A 26,287-nucleotide genomic window follows, 5' to 3' on the forward strand; every position below is an offset into this window, starting at 1 on the left:
TGAAAAAGCAAAATGTCATTATTCCAAAAATACATACAAATCCAAATTCTTCACAAAAGTATGAGCAAGACTGACTTTTCTGCAGTCACATTTTCTCAATAAGTTTCTAATCAGTAACAAATGGATAGGTTTTTAACATTTTTATCGCCTGATCAGCTCTCTGTACTATCCACAAAAACACATACTAGACAGCACAAGTAAACCGATGGTGATTTCAGAACCAATAATTTGTACACAACTATGGAACATGTACACTAGCAATTTTAAACAGTGGAAAAAAACACTTAACAGGTTCATTATAGTTATTTACATGACTAATTGGTATGTGAAATCAGTAAATACTTTGGTATCGTACTTCTAGTGACTTTAGAAGTGGCAATGATTTGACAAATTCTTCATATAATTTCCGTTTTTTGGCATTGTTCTTCACAATAATTCTACGAAATGTTGTCCTGTCCTAGAAAAAAAAAGATGGCCAATTGTCAATTCATCTAATCTCACGTTTAACTTTGTTCCAGTTTCAGATATATTCATTTGTAACTTGCACTTCTGTAACATTGAAATAATTTTAACAGAGAGTAAAATATCATATTAACAATATGGTTGTTAAAAATAGTTCAGTAGAACTACCCTTTCTCTATTCAACTGTTGTTTCCCCAAAATCAATGTCAAAGTCATCCATATGGTTGTGCACAAGAGGAACAGGGTTATCCTACACCCATAACCAGTGAAACAATCTTTATTGATTGGTGTAGTTTATCATAGAAGCTAGCCCCTTGACTCCAGAAGTTATAGGATATATCTGGGCTCTCCGGTGTCCAGGAGTAAAAAGGATAAGATGCACACACACTACAGGCAGCCAGTGGTTCATGACGGAACTGATTCTTAGCCGTCAATGCAATCCTGTCCATTATTTGAATTGCTTTTCATCAGTTTTTCAATGTTCAGTTACTTTCATTTCACCTTCCCCAATTTCCCTTCTAAGCCCTGATTCTTTAGTGAGAAAATGCTCATTTCCTTTAAAAGTACAATTTTCTTGCTCACAAATTTGCAAGCAAACTTGTGGGGACAGGACAAGGTGGTGCAAAATAATTAATGCTGAGGAAGACTAAAAACAAAGGATACGGATGAACACACAGAATGGGCAAATGATTAACAGGTGAAGTTTAAAGTCATATGAGAAAGGAACAAAAGGATCACTAAAATATTGTGCCAGAGGTATGGAAAGTTATATAAAAAAAAACACAATGTGAGTAGCAACATACTGTACATTTCTGGAGGGAAAATTAGGAATGTAATGCTAAAATTTTGGGTGACTGGGTGGAGATGCGCCTCAACAAAGGTGGAAGATGCTCCTCCTCTCCACTAGCCTGCAACTTGGGCAAGTTGTAGCACCTGCTTAGCACCCTGATCAGGGTCACGTGAAGCCATGGGAGCTGGTGGAGGATGGTCGTATGAGCATCTCGTGCATATCACAAGTCCTGGTTATGCCACCACTGACACCAGACAGTCTCTGAAGAGTATTGATAATGGCTGTGGTCACCTGTCTTGTAAAGACACTGCCCAGAAGGCAGCAATGGCAAACCACTTTTGTAGAAAAATTTGCCTAGAACAATCATAATCATGGAAAGACTACGATCGCCTGCATCATACAACATGCCACAGAATGAACACATGAAAGCTAAAACTGTACCAAACCTTATGTACTTAAAGAACTATGTGCAGTTCTAACCCCCCCCCAATTAAAAAAACATATAGAGGTAATTAAGAAAGTGCTGAGAAGATCAACTGGAATGATACCAGAAATGAAAGTTTACACATCAGGTGACATAATGGCACAGCCAGTAGAGCCTGTCACACAGCACCAGGGGCTTGGGTACAAAACCAACCTCTGAAGCTGTCTATGTGGGATTTACAAGTTCTCCCCATGACTGCACATTGTTTATCCAGGTGCTCATTTCCTCCCACGTCCCAGTAGTTAATTGGCCACTGTAAAATCTCTTTTTGTGTACAATTAGGGGTGGGGTGGAGAGCTGAGGGAGAGTATGTTACAGGAGGGATTGATGGGGGCGGGGGGGGGGGGACATTAGCAGGGACAGACCTGATGGGCCAAGTGCCCTTGCATGTCATAAAGAAATATAGAAATTGCTAGAAAACATGCAAGAAGCAACACATCTCTTGTTTGCTGATTCAGGTTCTCAAGTGGCGCTTTATTCTTTTTGACCATTAGTTCAACGACCAGTTCTATATCAGAACTAAGCAATGGATTTCTCATTCTAACTGTTTTTTTGGGCTGCACAAACAAATTTTACAAATTCTGAACACTTACCAAGCCCCATAGCGCTCCATTGGAGGTAGCAATAATGGTTGCCGCTCTGGGTGTATTATACATTAATGCTAGCTCACCGAAGCTACCATGGTTCTCATAGGTCCCAACACACTTTTGCATGCCATCCACACTTACAAATATATCATATTTTCCCCTGTAAAATATAAAGTTAGATTAACCTGTACTTTAGTATCACCATAATTAAAGAGCAAATAGCCCTACAACATTTGCACCAACACAGTGTTTTTGAATCCTGTCTCCGTTTCAAGCAAGTCAACATCACCACCCACACATGATCTTCCACAATGCATAAAATGCTGCAGGAACTCAGCAGGGGTCAGGCAGCAGCTATGGAGGATATCCTTCCAGTCCTGAAGAAGGGTCTTGATCCAAAACTTGACTGTTCATATTCCTCCACAGATGCTGCCTGACCCACCAAGTTTGTCCAGGATTTTAAGCGTTGCCCCAGATTTCCAGCATCTGCAGTCTCTCGTGTTTCCACTTCGAGAGGTTCAGGGGTCAATGCATCAACAGGTATGACAACAAAACCAGACACAACTGGATCAGTGAGGTTACAGTGAAGTTGAGATCGTATCAATTGATTTTAATTAATGAAAGCCACACCAACTAATAAAAGTATGATTTTCTCACAGTTGCATGAAAACTTTAGGCAGAAACATTCAGGCTGTTAGTTTTCCAGATGGTCTTAGTTACAGCTATATTAATCTGGAGCCTGTTCACAGAATATTATAGACTACAATAAAGCTGCAATTTCCCCCAGTATAATTTTCTGGGTCATGTTCCAGTAATGTGTTTATTTTTTCAGGACTGATAGGAGGGATATATATATTTTATATATACTGTATATCAAAATATGTAAATGGCAATCTATCTCTTGTTTGCTGATTTAGGTTTGAGTGGTGCTTTATTCTTATTATATATATCAGTTGACATAATGGCACAGCCTGTAGACAGGCAGACACACAGTACTGTGCAAAAGTCTTAGCCACATTAAAAAAAACTACAAAATGAACACTTTAAAAAAATGAAATGTTTCTAAATATCAAAAAAATTATAAAGAACAGTTAACAATAAAAAACTAAATTAAATCAATATTGGGTGTGACTGCCCTTTGCCTTTAAAACTGCGTCAATTATCTAGTGTAACAGTGTCATGCAGTTTTATAAGTAAACCAGCTGGGCAAGCGTCTTGGAGAATTTGCCACAGTTTTTCATGCAGACTTTAGCAGCTTCGCTTGCCTCCGTCTCTCCAGGTAATCCCAGACGGCCTCAATGATGTTGAGATCAGGGCACCTAGGAGACCATTCCATCTGAAAACCACATAAAAAAGAAAAATCTAGGGTGTCTTAGAATATCGGTCTTAGGCACCCTAGAATTCTCTTATCGATCTCCAGAGATAGATGTATTCTACATTTTTAAAAATTTATGCAAGTATTCCTAATGGCACAAATCAGAGTTTAGAACTAATATCTGAATCAATTAGTGATGTACTTAATACAAGATTCAATGCTTAAATTGCTGGAAAGTAAAACAAATCAGATTCAAAAATAATTAAAATTACCCTAAATGCCATAAGACGGGGTTCTCAACCTTTTTCTGGCACGGACCCCTACCATTAACCTGGGGTCTCTGGACTCCAGGATGGGAACCCCCGCCACAAGATAAAACTTTGGTGTTAGACCTCTCAACTGCCTCCTGTCCATATTAGCTATTTTATTGTTTAAATTGATTATGAGTCAGCCATTTTCGAAATGCACATTCTTCTATTTATATCCTAATTCCTTGATTGGCACAACCTTATACCCCTTGTTGATTAGCTCTCCGAAAGATTTACAAATTGTCTATATCAGCATAGTTGATGAAAAAATTAAAATATTTGAATAGAGTCTGACAAAATGTCCAATCTTAAGTAAACTCTTTCCAAAAGATAGACTGATGAACAAAAGGACACAATTTAACTGATCTTTAAATCAGAAAAATTACACCAGAAGGCAGAAACTTGATATGTCATTGCTCAAACTTGGAGTTTGCAAGTAAGCAGTTTTGGGCCTCTTATCTGAGAAAAGATATGCTGCCATTGGAGAGGATGGAGGTGGTTCATGTTAATAATTTTGGGAATGAAAGGGTTAACACACAAGGAATGTTTGACGGCTCTGAGCCTGTACTTGCTGGAGTTTATAAGAATGCGGGGGAGGGGTATCTCATTGAAACCTATCAAATATTGAAAGGCCTAGATAGAGTGGATATGGAGAGAATGGTTCCTATAATGGGTTAGTCTCCAGCAGAGAGCATGCCCTTGGAATAGAGGCACTACCCTTTAGAACAAAGATGAAGAGGAATTTCTTTAGCCCAAGAGTGATGAATTTTGGAGTTCATTGCAACAGACAGCTGTGGAGGCCAAATCATTGGGTCTCTTTAAAGCAGAGATTGCTGGGTTCTTGATTAATAAGGGTGTCAAGGGTTACAGAGAGAAGGCAGGAGAATGGGGTTGAGAGGGATAATAAGTCTGCTGTGATAAAATAATGGAGTGGACTCAATGGGCCAAATAGCCTCATTCTGTTCCTATGTCTTATGTTGCAAGACAGATCTGAAATTGAAAATAAATTTCCTTCACATGATAAAAGGTTACATTGCATCTTTGATCATATTAAACCGGAATATCTCACTGAAACAGATCATTAATGGTAGTTATCTATCAATAAACATTGTTAAAAATCTAACAGAGCTAAAGATATTATGTATATTGTTGCATACTGTATTTCAAGGAAGTCAGAGTTGGCATTACCCATTAATGTTGTTCAGCTTTCCCAAATGCTTTCTGACGTGGTCGACCATATGAAGCAGAAGTGCCAGAGTGCTAGCATTATCCAATATTGCATGAACAAATGACATCTTAAACCACTATGTGCGCACAGTAATTGAACAGGCAAATTTCTACCCCAGTCTCCCTTTTCTATACCTTGCAGTCAAGGAAAATAGATTCCTAATATCCATTCCAAAATGCTTTAAATATGAATCAAAAACATAATTACCTTTCCACAACACCCTTCAGAATTTCAGGGCATCTCAATGCAGTATCATCTTTAATGTCAAAATACATAGATTGCACAGCAAGTTTTCATGGACAGCTTTGTGAGGACATTCAATTACTTTATCTAACAATGTTGATTTTGAGGTAAAAACTCCTGCCCTTTTCCAAAATAATGCCCCAAGAAGCCTTTATAATCCACTTGTTTTAGTGCTTTACTATTTGATACAATATTGGCCCCACCAATAAAATACCTCCCTTACACAATAAATCTCAGATAATCCTCTCATCAACTATTTAGAAATCCCAGTGATTAAGATTCTGGCTCATCTGCTCGTGTTCAGCATTCCCTTTCAATTCACCAAGTTTATCAAAAAAAATTATAAAACTATGAACCATCTGAAATGAACTGAACTAAAAGCATGTTAGGAAAAAAATCCAAATGTGGAAAACCTGTCGTAGCATCAAGGTTTCAAGCATGCCAGATTTTCATGGTCTTATTGTGTTGCCACTAGCCTGCATTCTTGAACTCAATTTTGAAGAGGCAAAATACCATTTGAGTGAGATTTAAACAGGAACATTATAAGATCTTCTTAAGACAAAGGATAGTCATTGAACACACGATTGATTGGCTGCATTACGGCTTGGTATGGGAACACCAATGCCTTTGAAAAAAAAACCTACAAAATATGGTGGATTAGGCCCAGTGCATCAGGGGTTAAGCCCTCCCATCCATTGGGCACATCTACATGAAACGCTGGCATAGAAAGGCAGCATCCATTATCAAAGATCCTCACCACCCAAGCCATGCTCTTTTCTCACTGCTACCATCAGGTAGAAGGTACAAGAGCCTCAGGACTCGGAGCACCAAGTTCAAGAACAGTTACTAACCCTCAGCCACCAGGCTCTTGAACAAAAGGGGATAACTACACTCATCTATTGAGATGTTCCCACCACCAATGATCTCATTTTAACAACTCTTTACCTTGTTATTTCATGCTCGTTATTTATTGCTTTTCACTTATATTTGCACTTGCACAGTTTGTTGCCTGTTATGCTCTTGCTCTGTCATTGATCCTATTTACAGTTACTATTCTATAGATTTGCTGAGTATGCCCAGGGGGAAAAGAATCTCAGGGTTGTATGTGCTGACATGCATGTACTCTGATAATAACATTTACTTTAAACTTTTGAACTTTGAACATTCCACAGTAAATCAGTGTATACTGCAAGCAGATGGGATCTTGACAGTTTAGATCCCAGATATAAAATGTTATGTCAAAAGATAAAAAAGGTGATGGAAGGGCACAATTAACATTAACAGAATACATATTATATATAAATTACACAAGATATGTAACATTGCTGTATAATATTATAATGTACATAGAACACAACATGTACAGACCCTTCAGCCAACTTTATAGCCTACTTTAAGATCAATCTAACCCTTCCCTCCTACCTAGCTCTCCATTTTTCTATCATCCATGTGACACACACACACACACACACACACACACACACACACACACACACACACACCACACACAGACTGGGAAGGCAGAGTGTTGGGACCGGAGGTGAGGTTTTGGCCAATTTCCCTCACCCTCCTGCTATGTTTGCCCCTCTCTCCACAGCGCTGAGGCTGTGAGACTGCCCCAGCTGCTGTGCTTCATGTCTGTGAGCTTTGCGAGGATTTGCCCCGCTAATATGGTGAACTGAGACCAAGACTTTGAGCCTACTCTGGGCTGCTCCAAAGATTCAGATACAAGGACACAATTTGGTTTGGAGTGCCATTGCTTGCTTCTATTATTTGCATAATTTGTGCTTTTTCTTTCTCTGCTCATTGGCTGTGGATCTTTTTTTTAAAAAAAATTGGGTTCTTTCGGGTTTCTTGCTTTGTGGCTGCCTGTAAGCAGACAAATCTCAAGGTTGTACAATTTATACATACTTTGATAATATACGTACTTTGAAACTTTGAAGTCTGCTAGAGAAAAAAAAGACAGGATACAAGAGTTGCTCAATGAACTCAGGCAAACTTGTCGCTTAAATATTCTCGGTGTTTGTTACCTTGCCATTAATTTTTTTTAATAAGTTCATCACAAAATCACATTGCTACAAGGAGTAACAAGCTCTGGATCTATCCCTCAAAAAAGTAGGCTCTGCTCACTTAATTAGGGCGGCACGGTAGCGTAGTGGTTAGCACAATGGTTTACAGGACAGGTGACCGGGGTTCTAATCCCACTGCTGCCTGCAAGAAGTTTATACGTTCTCCCTGTGACCACGTGGGTTTCCTCCAAGTGCTCTGGCTTCCTCCCACGGTCTAAAGATGTACTGGTTGGCAGATTAATTGGTCATTGTATACTGTCCCATGATTAGACTAGGATTAAATCGGGGTTACTGGGCGTCATGGCTTGAAGGGCCTATTCCGCACTGTATCTCAATAAATAAGCAAAATAAATATTTTCAGGTAAAACCATTTTGGGTGCAATTGTGCTCAACCTCACTCAAGTATTTTCCTTCCCAACTTTTTACCGTCATAACAACTTCAAGAGAATTCATTGGATTCAATAAACTGAATGAGTGCCAATTATCAATTCATGCCGTTAGATGCTGGAGAGAAAAGTAAGGGCAAGAATGGTGGTGACCAATGGGTTTGATCTAAGGAAAACCTCTACTGTGGAAATGCAGGCACTCACTATTATGAAACAACCTCCCAAATGCAGCTTCACCTTGCTAAAGGAAAATCATAAACACACACTTCTTTCTCATCAATAATCTCAATGAAATATTTTATTTTACATACAAACTACATTCAGAATATAATAAAATTAGAAACTACCTTTCAATTACATAGAAGTTATCACCATCATCTCCTTGATCAATCACGTGTTCCCCCACTTCAACAGATGTTTCAAACATGGCATCCAAAAGCTGAAACATTTGTTCCTGAAGAAATAAAGGTCATAATAAGCTTCAACAATGGATAATAAGTGGTAATAGCACCCCATTTTTGCAAATAACCTGGCAAATAAAATATATATTTTAGTTTTTCTTTTAATATTTCAGCTGTCCATCAGGGGCATTTATCAGGAGCGCTGCTTATGCAGGACCCTCAGTATTATTAAGGATCCCACCCATCCATCCAACATTCTCTTTGACTTTCTACCATCAGGCAGGAGACGCCGATGCATAAAAACAAAAATGGTCAGGATAGGATTCAGATTCTTCTTTCAGGCCATTAGGCTGCTTCTAAACTCCCTACCACACTGCATTCAAAGTGTCATTGGTTAATCTGTTCTGTACCTTACAATATTTAACTTAGGCACTTTAGTTTGCTTACTTACATGTAATTAATCTGTAGGTTTTTTCCTTACTTTCATAAGTTATTGCGTGTTATACGTATTATGCGTACACCCTGATTTAGAGAAATGTTATCTTGATTGATGGTATACATGTATATAATTAAGTGACAATAAACTTTACTTGGCTTGAAAGCATACAGTAGATGGAAGTTCCTGTTAGATTCCAGAACAGCTTCTGTAAAATCACAATTGTGATACAAATTTGAAATTGAAGAGCTATTATGCAGAATCTGACCTGCCATGCACCCTGTCCTAGAGTTCCAATATACAGAGTAGCTACAAATCTTTCCACCCTACCTAAACTCTAAACTAATTCCTATTGAATAACATGCCAATGATCACTATGAAGTCTCATGCTTGAAGTAAGAGCAACCAAGCGAATGAACAAAGGCAAAACAGAACCTTGGCTCCAAATTCTAGAGAGAAGCAGATACCCATTGTGAAGGGGTGGGCAACAGGCAATAGAAGCTTGATTATCCAAGTAATGGTTCAGTCATTGCACATTTTGCAATGTGGATAGCAACGCATATGGAAACAAATATGTGCTAACAACTTGCAGAAGCTTGTACCTGCCAAGCTCACCATAACCATACTTTTGCAGTGGCCAAAACCATCAGCATGAAGAGAGAGATAACAGAAAGAGCTTTGTGTCTTCTTGCTGAACAAAGCAACAAAAATTCTAACCAGGGAAATGAATGTTCCGTTACATCAGATCCAATCAAGTACTTCTTGGGTTCAGCAAATTTGAATACATCAAATACTATCTAATAGCCCAATGGTAAGCTCACAGATAATAATTGAGCCATGTTATTTGAAGTGTAACTGTTGCCAAAGCAAAAACAATAATTCTCCCACTGTTTGTAATAACAATTTAATCATTAATAATCTACCAAAGAGCTAATTGAAACAGTGGTTCACATCTCTTCTAAGAGAATACACAGACAGTGTTTACATCTTTAATACTGTTCTTAGGTTTTACTTGGATTGACTTTGGAATGGACATCATCTTCAGAGCATTATGTCTAAGCAGAATGAATATACTTACCGAGTCAAAGCTGGCAGCCAGAGATAAATACAAATGAATATTCTGGAAAATTCTATTGCATTTCCCATTTTTTTCTAGCCATTTGCAGCCTTTCTTACCACTGCACTCCCCATATAATTACATGAATATCTACCCGGACAGTAATGATGATGAACAAACAATCAGACTATTTTATATTATTGATTTTTATTAAGCCAAGTGACAATGGTACTTGTAATTTTTCATTTAATGAAAATTACTGGCTTTGGTTGAAATTTCATTTTGAGGTCCAGGCAATGTTACAGGGAGTTAATGGTGTTTTGATTTCTGAGTATATCTTCATATTATCCAAAACAGTAATCATAGATGCACTTTCTAGCAACGGTGTATGCACCTGGCTCGGGGTGTATGGGGCGTCAGGGAGGGGTAGCACCTCTGGTGGGGGAACATGTCGCGTCCTTCTCAGGCCGGTTTGTCCACCTTTGGTCCCCACCTGGAACTCAGCTCTCACCTGTGGCTCCCTGTAGCTGTCTGCATGTGACAGCGGCCACACCCCAAGCAACGACTTCGACAAGCCGGCTAAACCAGGTGAGGGTAGCCGATGGGTCTCAAACCCTTGGTGAGATAGGGAGTTGTCTATCCCAGCATGTGAAGACAGACTCCGGCGGATTGAGCGGACGAGACCAATGGAAGGTCCAACGGTCAAAAGGCGATCTCTGCAAGCGTCATAGAATGTGTAGAGCAGGACAAGACACAGAAGATGTCCTGGTCATCCACTGCGCCTAGTCCCATCTCCAGCCATCTCGGCTCTTGTCTTGCCACTGGATCCAGATGGGAATTGGGAAGATAGAGTGAGGCTGACTCTCCCTCACTTAAATCCAAATCAAGCGCTAGTCTCGACACCATCATCATCATCATCATCACCCTCAACCTTTGAAGTCCTGTGGCAATGGGCGAGCGATGAAGCAGCAGGTGTGGATACACTGAGAGCTGTAGTCACGGACCTGCACACAGGCAGCTCAGGTCTAATGGTCGTTTCTCACTGACTGAAGCAGCCGTGAAACTCGGTGTCTACCTGGGCGACTGAGCAGCTCTCTTTAGGAATGAAATGCTCACCTCCATAGTATGAGGAAGGGGCTAGAAAAGGTGCCCTAAACATTGCCTGCTTCATTACACCCTGGCCAGTTTACCACAGCTGGCGGGCATCCTATCTTGGCGGCCGAACAAACACAACAAAACGCAAGGCGACACCGCTCACCATTGGCACTTGGAACATGCGCACGCTATTGGCAACCCTACAGCAAACAGACCAGAGAGAAGAACAGCCTTAGTTGCCAGAGAACTTGCAAGATACAACATTGACGTTGCAGACCTGAGTGAGACTCGTCTTGCCAACGGAGGTCAGCTGACTAAAACTGGAGGTGGATACACTTTTCTCTGGAGCGGTCGCGGCAGCAATGAGCGTCGTAATGCTGGAGTTGGATTCGCCGTCGGGAGTCACCTTGTTCGGAAACTTGCTAGTCTCTCCAAGGATGTGAATGACCGGCTCATGACACTACAGCTTCTGCTATCAGAACATAAGTCAAGCCACCCTGATCAGCGCCTGTGCCCCCACAATGACCAACCCGGATGAGACGAAAGACAGGTTCTATGAAGAACCAGACGCCCTACTATCAGCAGTGAGCAGCACCGCCAAGCTGATCTTGCTCGGTGACTTCAATGCAAGAGTAGGGCACCACTCTGCAGCCTGGCAGGGAGTCATTGGGAGACATGGAGTGGGCAAGTGTAACAGTAACAGCCTACTCTTACTGAAGACCTGTGCAGCACACAACCTGCTCATCACCAACACAGCTTTCCGCCTGCCTACCCGTAACAAGACCTCCTGGATGCACCCCTGCTCTAAGCATTGGCACCTTATCGACAATGTCATTGTCAGGAGAAAAGACAGGCAGGATGTCAGAGTGAGTGACCAAGGCCATGTGTGGTGCTGACTGCTGGACAGATCACAGGCTCATTGTCTCCAAAATGAAGCTCCGCATCAGACCCAAGAGGCGACCACAAGGAAGCAAGGCTATGAAAAGAATCAATGTGGTCAGGCTGAAGAACCCCAGCATAGTTTCAGCACTGGCTGAAGATTTAGAAACCAAGCTTGCTGACCTACACCTTGCAGGCAGTGCTGTGGACGACTGGGATCACTTCAGGGATGCTGTCCTTTCATCTGCGCTGAAGATGCTAAGGCTCTCTACCCACAAGCAGCATGACTGAGTCGATGAGAATGATGAGGAAATACAGGCTCTACTTGTTGAAAAGCACCGCCTTCATCGTGCCCATCAGAACGACCCATCATCAGCTGACAAAAAAAACACCTTTACCAGTGCTCGCAGGACAGTCCAGAATAAACAACGTAAGATGCAAGATGCCTGGCTGAGCGCCAAGGCAGATGAAATACAGGGATACGCTGACAGAAATGACTTGAAACGATTCTATGAAGCCCTCAACACTCTCTACAGACCTCAGTCTCTGAGGAGTTCCCCCCTCCTGAGTATAGATGGTACAACTCTCATTACAGAGAAGGCTCAGATCCTGCAGAGATGGGCTGAACACTTTGAAGCTGTCCTCAGCCGACCGTCATCTATTAACGATGATGCAATAGACAGGATTCCCCAGGTCGACATCAGCAGCGCCATGGATGACACACCGGTAGCAGGCGAAGTCACGGTCCTGTCAGCCAGCTATCCAGTGGCAAAGCCCCAGGGGCAGACACCATACTTGCAGAGATCTACAAAGTCGGTGGTCCTGCACTTATAGAAAAGCCAACTAAGTTGTTCCAGTCTTTTTGGAAGCAAAGATCCATTCCTCAGGAACTTAAAGATGCATCCATTGTACACCTCTACAAGAGGAAAGGCAATCAACAAGTATGCGACAACCACCGAGGAATCTTGCTGCTCTCCATCGCAGAAAAATCCCTTGCAAGAGTCCTGCTAAATCGTCTGGTCACTCATCTGGAGCTGGGCCTGCTGCCAGAGTCACAGTGTGGCTTTCGCAAAGGTCGTGGGGCTATCGACGTTATTTTTGCCGCGCGCCAACTTCAGGAGAAGTGTCAGGAGCAGAATCGCGAACTCTACACAACTTCTGTTGACCTCACGAAAGCCTTCGACACTGTTTGCCCACAAGGCCTGTGGAGAATCATGTCAAAGTTCGGCTGCCCCGCCAAATTCATTCAGATGGTACGCCAGTTCCATGATGGCATGATGGCCAGAGTGCTGGATGGCAGAGAATCCTCTGAGGCGTTCCCAGTCACCAGTGGTGTCAAACAGGGCTGTGTGCTCGCACCCACACAGTTCAGCATGATGTTTACTGCCACGCTGAATGATGCCTTCCAGGACAGTGATGCTGGAATCAGCCTCAAGTACAAAGTGGATAGGAAGCTCTTCAACCTGAGGAGACTTCAAGCCATTACCAAAGTGAAGGAGACCGTTCTGAGAGACTTCCTCTTTGCTGATGACTGTGCCCTGTGTGCTGGCTCGGAGCCAGAGATGCAAGTCAATATGGACAAATTCTCCACGGCTTGTGACAACTTTGGACTCACCATCAACATCAAAAAGACCGAAGTCATGCACCAGCCTGCCCCTCATGCACCGTACACAGAACCCAAAATCACAGTCAAAGGACAGAAACTACAGGTAGTGGACCAGTTTACTTACCTTGGCAGCACCCTCTCCCGAGCAGTGACTATTGATACAGAAGTTAACTGCAGAATAGCAAAGGCAAGTTCTGCTTTCGGTAGACTGCGTCCACTGTATGGGAACATCGAGGAATCAGTCCTGCAACAAAACTGAAGGCCTATAGAGCCGCGGTACTCACTACCCTCCTGCATGCCTGTGAAACGTGGACTGTGTATCGAAGGCATGCAAGACAGCTCAACCATTTCCACATGACTTGTCTTCGCAGAATATTAGGCATCAGATGGCAAGGTAAAGTACCAGACACTGAAGTTCTCTCTAGGACAAGTCTGCCATCAGTCCACACACTGCTGATGAGAGCACAGACCCGGTGGGCAGGTCATGTCATCCGCATGCCGGACGAGCACATACCCAAGCAGCTCCTTTTTGGGGAACTCTCTGCTGGGAGATGCGCACATGGAGGGCAGAAGAAACATTACAAAGATACACTAAAGGCCTCCCTGAAGTCATTTGACATAGACACGACCTCCTGGGAAACACTGGCACAAAACTTCCCTACCTGGCACGGCCTCATCCCCAAGGGCTGTCAAGCTTACGAAGCAAGGCGCATTGCTGAAGCAGGACATAAGCGCGAGCTGCGCAAGTCCAGAGCCACCAGCGCAACAACTGCAGTGCCTAAACATGTCTGCCCAATATGTGCCAGGACATTCCGTGCCCAAATTGGCCTGACCAGTCATCTTTGGACACACCGCATCCAGTCTCAAAGTGACTAATGGTGTCGAGGTCTTCATCGATGATGATGGACGAACAACAAAATGTAAATCAAATCAGACTACAAGGTCACTGAATGCTGCTTTTAATCTTGTCGTTGCACATTTGCTGCTGCAATTCAATTAGTTCCTCATGTGATATCTCAGATGTCAACTGCCCACTAATTTGATCCATCATTAATCCAATTTCTTTTTGACCCAGCAACTAGTGATTTCTGTTTTGATTAGTGCAATATACTATCACCCTTGAGGATTTTAACAGAGGTTGAATGTTCAAATAGAGTTCCTGGGTCTCATTAATATGCAGATATTTTAAAACTATTTCAGGTGGATATAACAATTCCCAAGCTTCATATCCCAAAATGGATTAATGGCACTGGAACATTCCATCCAGAGTAACAGAGTTATGCTGTAGGCTACAAGTCACATGGCATTAGTAGAAGTTCTATACGGTACTTCCTCAAAAAAAAGGAAGCAAGTAACATAATACCTCATTCCTACTGAGAGGGCAGTGACTCATTCAGGCCTATTGTGAGCAAAGTCCAATGTAGTAGGAAGGAGCATGATGTACTAATTATGACAAGTTGTTATTGAGCATTTGGGGGGGGGGGGGTGGGAGAACACTCAAATGGTGGACTAGTCTGAGTAGGCATTTGATTCTCCCAAGCCCCAAGCATTAAACAACATTCCAATACTGCTCTGTTCAAATTGCGGGCTCACTAGGTGGCAATGTAATGCAAACAGATCCATCTTTCAATGATGTAGTGACACTGTCACATTTTTGATTGCATAGCTGCAATCTGAACTGAAACACAAGGAATCGCAACAGAAATCACATTGTAAATGGTCACTGATAAAAGTTGAAAATAGGGAGGAATAAAATGGGAGGCCTTTTGGATTCCTTTCAGCACATATCAAACAGGGCCAAATGTACAGTCTGAACATTTTTAGAAATCAATCTTAGTATCAATTTAAAACAAACAAGGAGTGGAAAGTTACACAAGTGCAGGAAATAATGTAAAGATTAAATTGTTTGAAGAAAAACAAAGTTGTTTTAGTTTTTGCAGTTGAAGATTTCCATGCTGGAAGACCTAATATTTTTATTTTGAACCATACTCCCAAAATCTTTGCGACCATGCAGTGCAAAATATTACAGTAATTACTTCTAATTTTAACCCATTTATGGACCTTGAACCAAAATCAAACTGAATTAATTTCTGAAGTTTTCAATCACTCACACAGATCTTGAAGAAAACACATCAAATTCTGTATGGCTGCTCATTAACTCACAAATACAAATTTTAATTACTGTCCTAAACATTAATAGTAGCAGTGTGCTTCCTCAGATGCAAACAGAAACAGACATGAAAAAAATGAAGGGTAAGCATATGGAGTTTACAAAGTGAATTTTAAAAACAAGAGAGCAAAGTTACTGGGATGAAGAAAGAATGCTAGAGAAAGATGAGGGAAGGGAGAAAATTAGCACAGCTTGTAAAAGTGGCATTATGAAGAGAACAGAGTTGAGGCAGGGAGCTTGTGGTGGCTGTATTATTGGAGGAAATTATAATCTGTGGAGGAAGACAAAGGATTTAAGCTAATTTATTCAGGATCAAACTGCAGATGTGATGTCTCAGTACAAAAGTATGATGAGTTCAGAATACAAAGAAGATGACTCAGCACCTTTGGACACATTGCCAAGGAGCAGCTTGTAATTGAGCCAGAAGAAAGGGAAAGATCCTGGGATGGGGTGATCATCAAAGGAAATGAAGAGAACCACATTGACTGTAAGTTTATTAAGAAGGACACAGAAAAACCATTGGAGAAAAATCAGACAATTGTGGCAGTGTATCTAAAGAGACTGAAAATTAAGAGAATACAGTCATCATCATCATGATGTCAGTTTGGCGCAGACTAGAGTTGTTTGTGGTATTGTGGTATAACAAGTTGGACAATCAACCAAATTAGATGTGGTCAAATAGGCATTCATTTAGAAGATGACAGAACAAAAAAAAGATAGACTTGAAAGGTGTCTGGAGATCAGGCGCAGTTTTTTAGGATAGAGTGTGGTGGTAACTTTAAAACAAACCAAAGCCACTGAGAGTCTAAGCCAGGAGATTGACACTGTAGGACATGCTTCCAAATTAATAAAGTTCCAAAGTCAAAAAAAGGTATGTTCAATCCCTTATTACAAAGCAAGCAGAGCTGAACAATCTTACAGCAATAAAAAACACACTAGCGAAACCAAGTTAGTGATACAGTATTCAAATTAGCGAAGCAGCAAATTTAGCAGTTGAACTAATGCATGCAAGCAAAGTTAGTGATTAGTAAGCGTTCCAATAACGTCCCAATGAACATAACTAAGCCAAACTAAATCTGCGATCTCAATGGCACGAAGAGGTCACTAAAAAAAAAATCGTTTTCTGTATCTCAATCCCTCTCCACAAGACTATAATAAGCTAATGAAATGAGAATGTGTAACTACTCCTTTGCTTCTACCACGCCCCAACTCATGACAGAAAATAGATATGTGGTTCCTAAACTGGGAGTCAATTCATAACTATTTTAATATACCCTACAGAAATCACTTACAATAGCAAGTAGAATGGGTGTAAGAAAGGTAAGTGTAGTGGGAATGGATCAGTGGAATTGTAAAGGAGCCTTACAGATAACATTACATTAAATGACCATGATGAGAGATAGAAGACAAATTTAAGGGAGGCAAATTCAGACCCTGTTTAGATAGGTACGTGGATGGTAGTGGTGGCTGTTTAAGTGGTTTGCCATGAACTAGCTGGGCTGAAAGGCCTGCTTCTGTGCTGCACTTTTCTATGATTCTAATAGCTGAGGATCCGAAATTGATAGGCCCAATTTTTGTTATCATCCCCAATAAGCACAAGTACAACCCAAGTTAAAATTCTTTAAATATGCTTAGATTATCAGAGACGAAAAAATAAGTAGGGGGAAAAAAAATCAACATCTTGTATTGTTTACCTACCTGTTGCTGTGGGTGACCTGGTAAGACAACATTTATTTATCTCACAGTTTACATCAGGGAAGAATTGCTATGGAGAATTTTTTAAAATTAAGCTGATAAAAGAAAATTTACCCAAGCGATTTGTTCACAGTGCTAAATCTGTTAAAATGATGGACAAAGAGCCAAGTTAGTTGGTACCTAGCTAAAAGTTACCCAGGATGAACAATTAAGGAATAATTTAGATCATTATGTGAAGATGAGCAGGGAATGAACAGATGGTATTCAAATAGAGTGGGGCTGATGAACAAAAAAGCAATAGCTTCCCCGGGCACAATGGCCTTTTCTGGTTCCAAAAAGCATCAGCTCAAATTGTTGCTTCTTTTTTGTCTTTCAGTTTAGGAATTGCAAAAATAAAATCAAACACATATCATTATCTGGCAATTTAAGGAGAAGACAATATATTTCAAATAACAAGTCACGTCTTCATATTTATATAGTTATATTTGCTCATTTCGATCACCATACAAGGCAATTAGTATGATGTTGATACCTGGTCTAAGTTTTTGAAGAGCAGAATGTCTTTACATGCATCTTGCAATCTTCTTCTTTGCTCATCAGTTTTTGGATGAATAACCTACAAGAGAAATATTAAATAAATTCATTAGTTTCACTCTCAATAGCATAGTTATTTACCTGACGGCCTAACAAACAAAACTGGAAAATCCAAGGCACTATACACAATTGTCATCTCACCAATACCATTACAGGTAAATATCAAGATGGTCCACACACACACACATATATACACACATACATACATATTCACATACATAACACATACACACATACGTATATACACACACGCGCGTGCGCACACACATACATATACACACACACACACACACACATATATACAGTATGGCATGGCATTCCTGGGTTCAATGTGAATTTAGAAAATTGGATAGCAGAGGGGAAGAAGCTGTTCCCAAATCATTAAGTGCGTGCTTTCAGGCTTCTGTACCTCTTTCCTGATGGTAACAGTGAGAAGAGAGCATGTCCTGGGTGGTGGAGGTCCTTAATGATGAATGCCAACTTTTTAAGGCTGTGCTCCTTGAAGATGTCTTCAATACTAGAGAGGCTAGCACCCATTAGGGCCAATGATGAGCGCCAGGCAAAAATACATAAAAACTTACAGCTATTAAGCAGGCCAGGCTTGGCTTATGTTGTTTCTTGCAGTTTTTTTTTAAAAACAGAGAAACAGTGGCCTGAGATAGCATAAACTCAAAACTGCAGGTAAGTTGACATGGACTAGTGAGTCATAACTTAAGCAGTTGATATCGTTTTTGTTTACCGATTATTGAACAAATTTTAGACACAGACACTTCTGTGTATTTGTAAAATATAGAGAACACCTTTGCACATTTTCTGATGTGATTTATCTTTCCCATTGCTTTATTTTTACATTTTGAACAAAATGCTTTGATCTATATTTTCCCACCTTATGCACCGTTCACTGCAGCCACTGCTGCCCTCTGCTGTTCTTTCTTGCATCCTCTAAGGAAATAAACTCTATCCCCACATCTTGATTTCATCTTGTTATGAATTTGGGACAGCTGGCGTGTCACAGTACGAAATGAAGAAATTTTATTATTGACAGCTAATCACCTTTAAAACCCCAAATATTTGTTCTTTTCATTAACGTTACTCTTACCATTTAATGTTGCTTAGTTTTATTTCTCTAATTTTCCCCTCCTTTTTCTTGTATTTTGTACAAGTGGTTCCAGTTTGCAATTATTATTTCACAGTAAGATTTCTTTTAGCTCAGATTTTCTTCTTCCTTTTGGCTACCTCGGTTTTTCCTCAAAGATACTTGCAACAAAGTCCTCCTTCTTCCGATCCAGGCTCTGATGCTTTTTGTACATGCAGTAATCCCCAACAAAATGAAAATAGTCTGATTTTGAAATCATCACAAGTTATTGGGCACACGTGCACATTTAGAAATTGGGGCAAGCCTAGGGAGAGGAGTTGGGGGGGTGGGGAAAGAGGTTCCATTCAGTTCCTCAAAATATGCATATATTTATTTGACTCTTCCACTCATTATATTATCATATATCATCCTACAAAACATTGCGTACCCGGGGTTCTGCATCCTCCTCTTCCTCATCAGGATTGAAAGGCTCCGCACATACTTAAATATAAAAAGAGACACTAATAAGTTTTTAAAAGAATTATGTGGCTGACTGAAGAAAAACAAAAAAAGGCGTTCAAAGATTTGAAACATCCTCATTTCTATACAAAGTATGATTAATATCCACTAAATAACATCTATTATATAATCAAACACAAATCTTTAATTTTTCAATTGTGAAAATTTCTAGGAAGGGTTACACTTCACTAGACATGGATATCATTTCATGAATATCATATCATTTTCAAATAAAGAAAAATGTCTATGTTCACACAGGCTTCAAGTTTTAAAAGGTCAGGGTGTAAAAGGAAACACCCAAAACTGTATTAACAGTAGCATTGATTATACATCATTTAATAGGATTAAAATGTTGGAAAGTCAAGCTCCCAATTTAAGGATTAGTGCTACAGAATTCCTTCCTTCAAGCATGCAATTAAATCTTGCATGCACTCTGTGATCCTTAAAATAAAGCCAGAACATCAATCATCAAACATCTCCAGCAGAAGACCAAGAAAAACTTGTAGAAGGCCTTCCCTTCCAATCGCTACTTTGACCTGGCAATAGTTGTTTTCAGTGAAAGCTACATTACTATTACTATTTATTATTTATGGTGCAACTGTAACGAAAACCAATTTCCCCCCGGATCAATAAAGTATGACTATGACTATGACTATGACTGTTAAACATAGCCATATCAATATCATGCTTTGAATTTTTCAAAAAAATCACTTAAAGCAAGTCCAGACTGATAGACCTTCATCTACACATTTTCTCCTCTACTCTTCAAAGCATGGCATTCCTGGCCTGCACCCTCAAAATAAATAAAGGTTTATCACCCATCACAACCAATTCCCTCATCCTGATACTCATTGACCTACAACAGATCCTGATTAAGCAACATCTCAAGATTCTCACCCCCTTTTCCACAATTTTGGTTTCCCTCATCGTCCCCCCCCCCATTCGATAACTCTCTCATCCAATTCCACCATTTGTGGATTTAGCTTATAAGTCTTAGTTCTAAACCTCTTCATCTCTCTCGTCCCATAAAACGCCCCTTAAAAGCAATTTCTTCCACTCAATATTTTGTCTAGAGCCCAATGTCCTTGTGGCTTCATGTCTGATGCTACTTAGAAGCAATCTCACGAATAACTTTGGGACTACTTCATAAAGGGATTCTAGACATACCAGAAGTTGTTGCAGTTACAATTATGAAGAGTAGCAAAAGCAAAATATTGAATAGAATAGCTTCCTCAATATGCATTCACCCAACTACTCTTCACCATCATTACAAGCAACCCAAGTTATCTACGAAGCAATGTTAAGGACGATTGTGGGTTGAATAAGCCTCAGCAATAAACAATCTCCTAGAGGAACTCAGCAGGTCAAGCAGCATCTGTGAAGGCAAAGGAGTTGCCAATGTTTTAGGTGGAGAGCCTGCCGTGGAGAGGGAAGACAATTAGTACAAAGAGAGAGGGAGTGGTGAGACAGGCGCCCACGATGATTGGTGGACCCGGGAGGGGAGGAGAACAATAAGTAGGGGAGAGGAAGGTTGTGGTTTGGAAACAGAAGGAGGTAAATGATGAACGGAAACTGAGTGTAAAAAAGGAGAGGCAGATACAGCAAGGGAGGATGACACACACAAAATGCTCGAAGAACTCAGCAAGTCAGACATCATCGACGGAGGAGAATAAACTGTTTCTTTCCCTCCATAAATGATGCCTGACTTGCTGAGTTCTATCTACCTGTTTGTTTTCATTTCTACCTCCATTCATCATCAACCGGCCTCTGCCTCCAACTCCACCCAAACCGGCTCAGCCTGCCTGTCATCCTTCTCTCCTCTGTTTACAAATCACCTTGGGATCCTGTCTCACCACCCCCTCCTCCGTTCACGAACCACCTTGGGATCCTGTCTCACCACCCTCTCCTGTGTTTACAAATCACCTTGGGATCCTGTCTCACCACCCCCTCCTCCGTTCACAAACCACCTTGGGATCCTGTCTCACCACCCTCTCCTGTGTTTACAAATCACCTTGGGATCCTGTCTCACCACCCTCTCCTGTGTTTACAAATCACCTTGGGATCCTGTCTCACCACCCCCTCCTCCGTTCACAAACCACCTTGGGATCCTGTCTCACCACCCTCTCCTCTGTTTACAAATCACCTTGGGATCCTGTCTCACCACCCCCTCCTCTGTTCACAAATCACCTTGGGATCCTGTCTTACCACCCTCTCCTCTGTTTACAAATCACCTTGGGATCCTGTCTCACCACCCCCTCCTCTGTTCACAAATCACCTTGGGATCCTGTCTTACCACCCTCTCCTCTGTTTACAAATCACCTTGGGATCCTGTCCCACCACCCTCTCTTCCATTCCTCCATTTACAAATCACCTTGGGATCCTGTCTCACCACCCTCTCTTCCATTCACAAATCACCTTGGGATCCTGTCTCACCACCCTCTCCTCTGTTTACAAATCACCTTGGGATCCTGTCTCACCACCCTCTCCTCTGTTCACAAATCACCTTGGGATCCTGTCTCACCACCCCCTCCTCCGTTCACAAATCACCTTGGGATCCTGTCTCACCACCCTCTCCTCCGTTCCTCCATTTACAAATCACCTTGGGATCCTGTCTCACCACCCCCTCCTCCATTCACAAATCACCTTGGGATCCTGTCTCATCACCCTCTCCTCTGTTTACAAATCACCTTGGGATCCTGTCTCACCACCCTCTCCTCTGTTTACAAATCACCTTAGGATCCTGTCTCACCACCCCCTCCTCCGTTCACAAATCACCTTGGGATCCTGTCTCACCACCCCCTCTTCCGTTCACAAATCACCTTGGGATCCTGTCCCACCACTCCCCCTCTCCTTTGTCTCCACTCTGTTCTCAGCATTGATTGTGGGGGGTGGGGGTGGGTTTCGACCTGAAACTCCAACAATTCCTTTCCCCTGGCAAGTTTCTCCAGCAGAACGATCGTTTCTCCAAATTCCAGCATCTGCAGTCTTGTGTCTCTAAATAAACTTCATATTGAAAACCATTCACAAAAATAGTTCAGTATAATAATGCTTTCAAAGCACTTGGAGCTTAGTATCTCTTTCGTACGTTGAATCTATGGTTACTCTCGACATGGTTTCTAATCATTTATGGTTGCTTTGACCAATGTTATTCACTTGAAAGCAAGTTATTTAATTATTAATCTAGTGATTAAGTGCCATATAATTTAAGACCATCTCTTAAATATCCAATTTAGACAATTTGTTGTAAAATAACACTGTCCTAATGTGTCAGTGTAACAAATCCAAGGAATACAATGACAGAACATTCGTTAAAACTGCCAGCAACCACATGGAAATTACAGTCATCATAAAGTACAGCTTAGAAACAGCCCATCTAGATGTACTGATCAGGTCTTCTGCCTAATTCCATCTACCAGCAGCTAGATCAAAGCCCTGCATACCTTTCTCACCCCTGTACCCATCCAAACTTTAATTTTACAATTGCATCCATGTGTTCCATTTCTGCTGGTAGCCTTCTCCCCACTTGCACCACCCTGTGAGCAAAGCTGCAATGAGCTTTTAAACTGGTGATCACAACGGAAAAAAATATAGCAAGTCTACCACAGGAGTCCAAAATCACACTGCCAATGCCAGGCAATAAAGTCTGACAATCTGACAAGCTACAAGGAGAGGTTCTTGTATACAGATACTTATTTCAGTTGACGTGTGTAAATAATTTGAATAAAAAGTTGACTATTTCAGATAGTTATGATTGTTTTTACAAAGGTTCTATTTAATAATCCAGATATAATGAGGTTGGAAGTAATACTGATGTAATTAATTCAAAATAGAGATACTGCATGCAGTTTGATGAGTTTAAAGCAATAACTACCAGTTTTATAGAGCGAAGTAATTGATTTTACAGAAAAAAACCTCTCTCCGTTTAGCAATAGATTACTTTTAATTCTAGATATTCTCAATACCAACAGTTGATCCATTAGGTTACCATTACCAGCCTATTCCTGTTAAGATCTGAACTATCTATGAAAAGTATTGAAAGAAACAGTACTAAAAACAAATCCAGCAAAACGAACTTCTGCACAAAGGATGAGCTACAGTAAGAAATGAAAGCAAACCTGTGCTGTGTATCGATAAAGTAAGCAGTAAATATCAAGGGGTTAATTTGGCAACGTTGGTGATATGAATCCATCAACAAGAAATCATTTTGCTTTCACCCTGGCTATAGATACTAAATATGATCCACAAACCCAATCTTTGTTTGAGGCTGTGTTTACAGATTTTTTTCAATAAGTCAGTCTCAAACTAAAAGTTACAAATGCTGAAAATTTTAAACAGCACTATTGAAGACGCTGAATGCTGTTCCAAGGTCAAATCACAACGGAAGCCAATTACTGGGACTTTGAGTTAAGCAACTTTTCAAAGTAATGCAGCTATCTGAACCTGATGAGGTTTTGCTGCACTGGTTCCTGAACAGAGGGAATCCATGTAAATTGTAAAGGTAGCTGACAATGATTTTCATAAATATTAGGAGATGTAGAGTATAATAACTAAATTATTCCAAGTATATACTTGCTGCTACTCAACCTAACAGTAATCTCATGTGACACGTCATATCAAGAGCAGGATGTTAACATCACCAGCATAATAATTTGTTTATCAAATTGACACCAAACTGTACTAACATTCAAAGATGAAAACAGCCTGCTAAAATTAGCTGTTAAAAGTAACAGCTTTTCAACCACGGATACTTCTGCACATTCCTAATTTAAGATAATCTCTTCCTAACTTCCAGGTTATTTATTGCTTTTCCTCTTTTTGTGTGTTTTGGAACTTCAAATCATTATGGAACGGGGTCAGTAGGATTAGGGTTTCTTCTTCCACATCAGCTTCTTTGGGATAATTCAGAACTCCAGCTTATTTCAGCCACTTTCTAATTCTGGTCGTCAGGCATAGAGTGAGAAGAGAACTCTATTCAAATCATGGTTTCAGAGCTTCATCTTGTTGGAACTGCAACCAGGGTTGGATCCAAATTGTATCAGTTCCAGTCCTTGCCATTCACTCTTGAGGATCACAACCAAGAATGAGATATAAGAGAATAAAATGCTAAAGATGTTGAACAAATAATCCCCAAGACTGGAGTGATAAAGACGCAATTTCAAACTTGAATAGACAGAGTCCTATGACAATTTCCTGCATCACCACATCCTGAACTGGTTACATCTTCTATTCCTGGCCACTGTGTTCCTGCTTTCTGATTCGACAGGCAAAGTGACTCCTCCTTCCCATAATGCATCACAGCATCTACAGTCAAGGTCGGAGCTGCTGAGCTGAAAATCATCAGGATGCAGGTGATGTTGCTGTTGATCTCACTGTTCTCATCCGGCTCACACATTCTGCAGTTACAACAGTTTTGTCTACTAAATTGTATTTTACATATTCACTTAATAGTAGCCAATAATTCAGTAACTGTGTAGTCGTCAAGTAATGTGTGTAATTCCTGTCTGTGCCTCATGGTGCATTTGGCAACAATCTTGCCGTTTCTTTAGCACTTTGTCTGTTTTCTTTATGAGCCCGAGTTGCTTTCTCGATGATCAACCCAGCATGAGTGTGAGGAACCAGCCAGATTCGAACCTGGAACCAATCGCCTCGAGGTCCAGTGCTGGTGCCACTACACAATCACAGGCTGCAAGTAACGTAAACCAAATTTTTTTGGTCTGACAGTTTTGTTTCGTTTGATTGTATGAAGCTCACACAAACCTTAAGTATTGGAGGCAGAAATAATGGCTTCCTAACCCCCACCGCACCAAAACTCTGACCACACCAGCATGCTGGCACACCTACACTCAATGCAGTAAAGTTTTCTTTTTCAAACCAGCTCACTGCTGTTTAAGATTTAGAAATCACAACATGCTCACCCTATCTCCACAGTGACTTAAGGAGCTGACCACATTGAATTTCAACAGCATCTTGGAAGTAACCAGCTTAATTCAGCTCCTCCTGCCGTTATTCCTGTCCTTCAGTGCAACATTGACTGAGTGAAAGCAGCCGTCAGTTTAATTGACAAACTGCTGCCCAGTCACTGAATGAAGATCTTGTTCAACTCAGTAACTCACTTCCGAGGTTACAATTAGCAAAGGAGACAAACCCAACAGAGACAGGGGTGGATGGGCCCGAAACGTCGACTGTTTACTCTTTTCCACAAATACTGCCTGGCCTGCGGACTTCCTCCAGCATCTTGTGTGTGTTGCTTTGGATTTTCAGCATCTGCAGATATTTTTCATGTTTAAGGGTTTAATGAAATTAAAGTAACAACACTGCCAACTACAAAATGAAAATAACTAGTTATTATTCTTAAAACGTATTGAATAGATTAATATGTACACACTTTAATACGCAAGTCAACTATTAAACAGATGGTTTGTCTCATTTATTCTCATTATTGTAGAATTCTAATAAAGAAGGGTGTCCTTTTAGAATGGAGATGAGGAGGAATTTCTTTAACCAGAGAGTGCTAATCTGTGGAATTCTTTGCCACAGGCAGCTGTGGAGGCCAAGTCTTTACGTATTATTTAATGCAGAGGTTGATAGATTCTTGATTGGTCAAAGCATGAAGGGATAAGGCAGGAGGTTAGGGCTGACAGGATAAATGGATTGGCTGTGGTGAAATGGCAGAGTGGACCCAATGGGCCAAATGGCCTAATTCTGTTCCGATATCTTATGGTCTCTGATCTTCAGACTTAGCCACAGAGGAATGTATTCACCAAAAGAATGGAGGAACTACAGAATTTACTTTGACTGTTAAACTTCATGTACATCATTAAATCTGCATTAAGCTTCAGGTGACAAACCCTTTCTTGGTTCATGCTTGGAAAAAACCTGGAGGTGCAT

The 26,287-nt window shown here is 40.8% G+C and overlaps 1 protein-coding gene across 1 annotated transcript in view; it reads right to left on the bottom strand.

Annotated features, from left to right (window-relative positions):
- LOC140186776 (cAMP-dependent protein kinase type II-beta regulatory subunit-like) overlaps positions 1 to 26,287 on the bottom strand; it is a 96,234-nt gene that overhangs the window by 13,242 nt on the left and 56,705 nt on the right. The window contains exons 3-7 of the mRNA XM_072241318.1: positions 19,329 to 19,381; positions 17,744 to 17,827; positions 8,220 to 8,326; positions 2,330 to 2,483; positions 356 to 457 (exon numbers count right to left, since the gene is read on the bottom strand). Of these exons, the coding sequence (XP_072097419.1) occupies positions 356 to 457; positions 2,330 to 2,483; positions 8,220 to 8,326; positions 17,744 to 17,827; positions 19,329 to 19,381 (500 nt within the window). The remainder of the gene's footprint in view (positions 1 to 355; positions 458 to 2,329; positions 2,484 to 8,219; positions 8,327 to 17,743; positions 17,828 to 19,328; positions 19,382 to 26,287) is intronic.

This window comes from Mobula birostris, chromosome 23 (assembly GCF_030028105.1).
Source record: "Mobula birostris isolate sMobBir1 chromosome 23, sMobBir1.hap1, whole genome shotgun sequence".
Taxonomy (NCBI): domain Eukaryota; kingdom Metazoa; phylum Chordata; class Chondrichthyes; order Myliobatiformes; family Myliobatidae; genus Mobula; species Mobula birostris.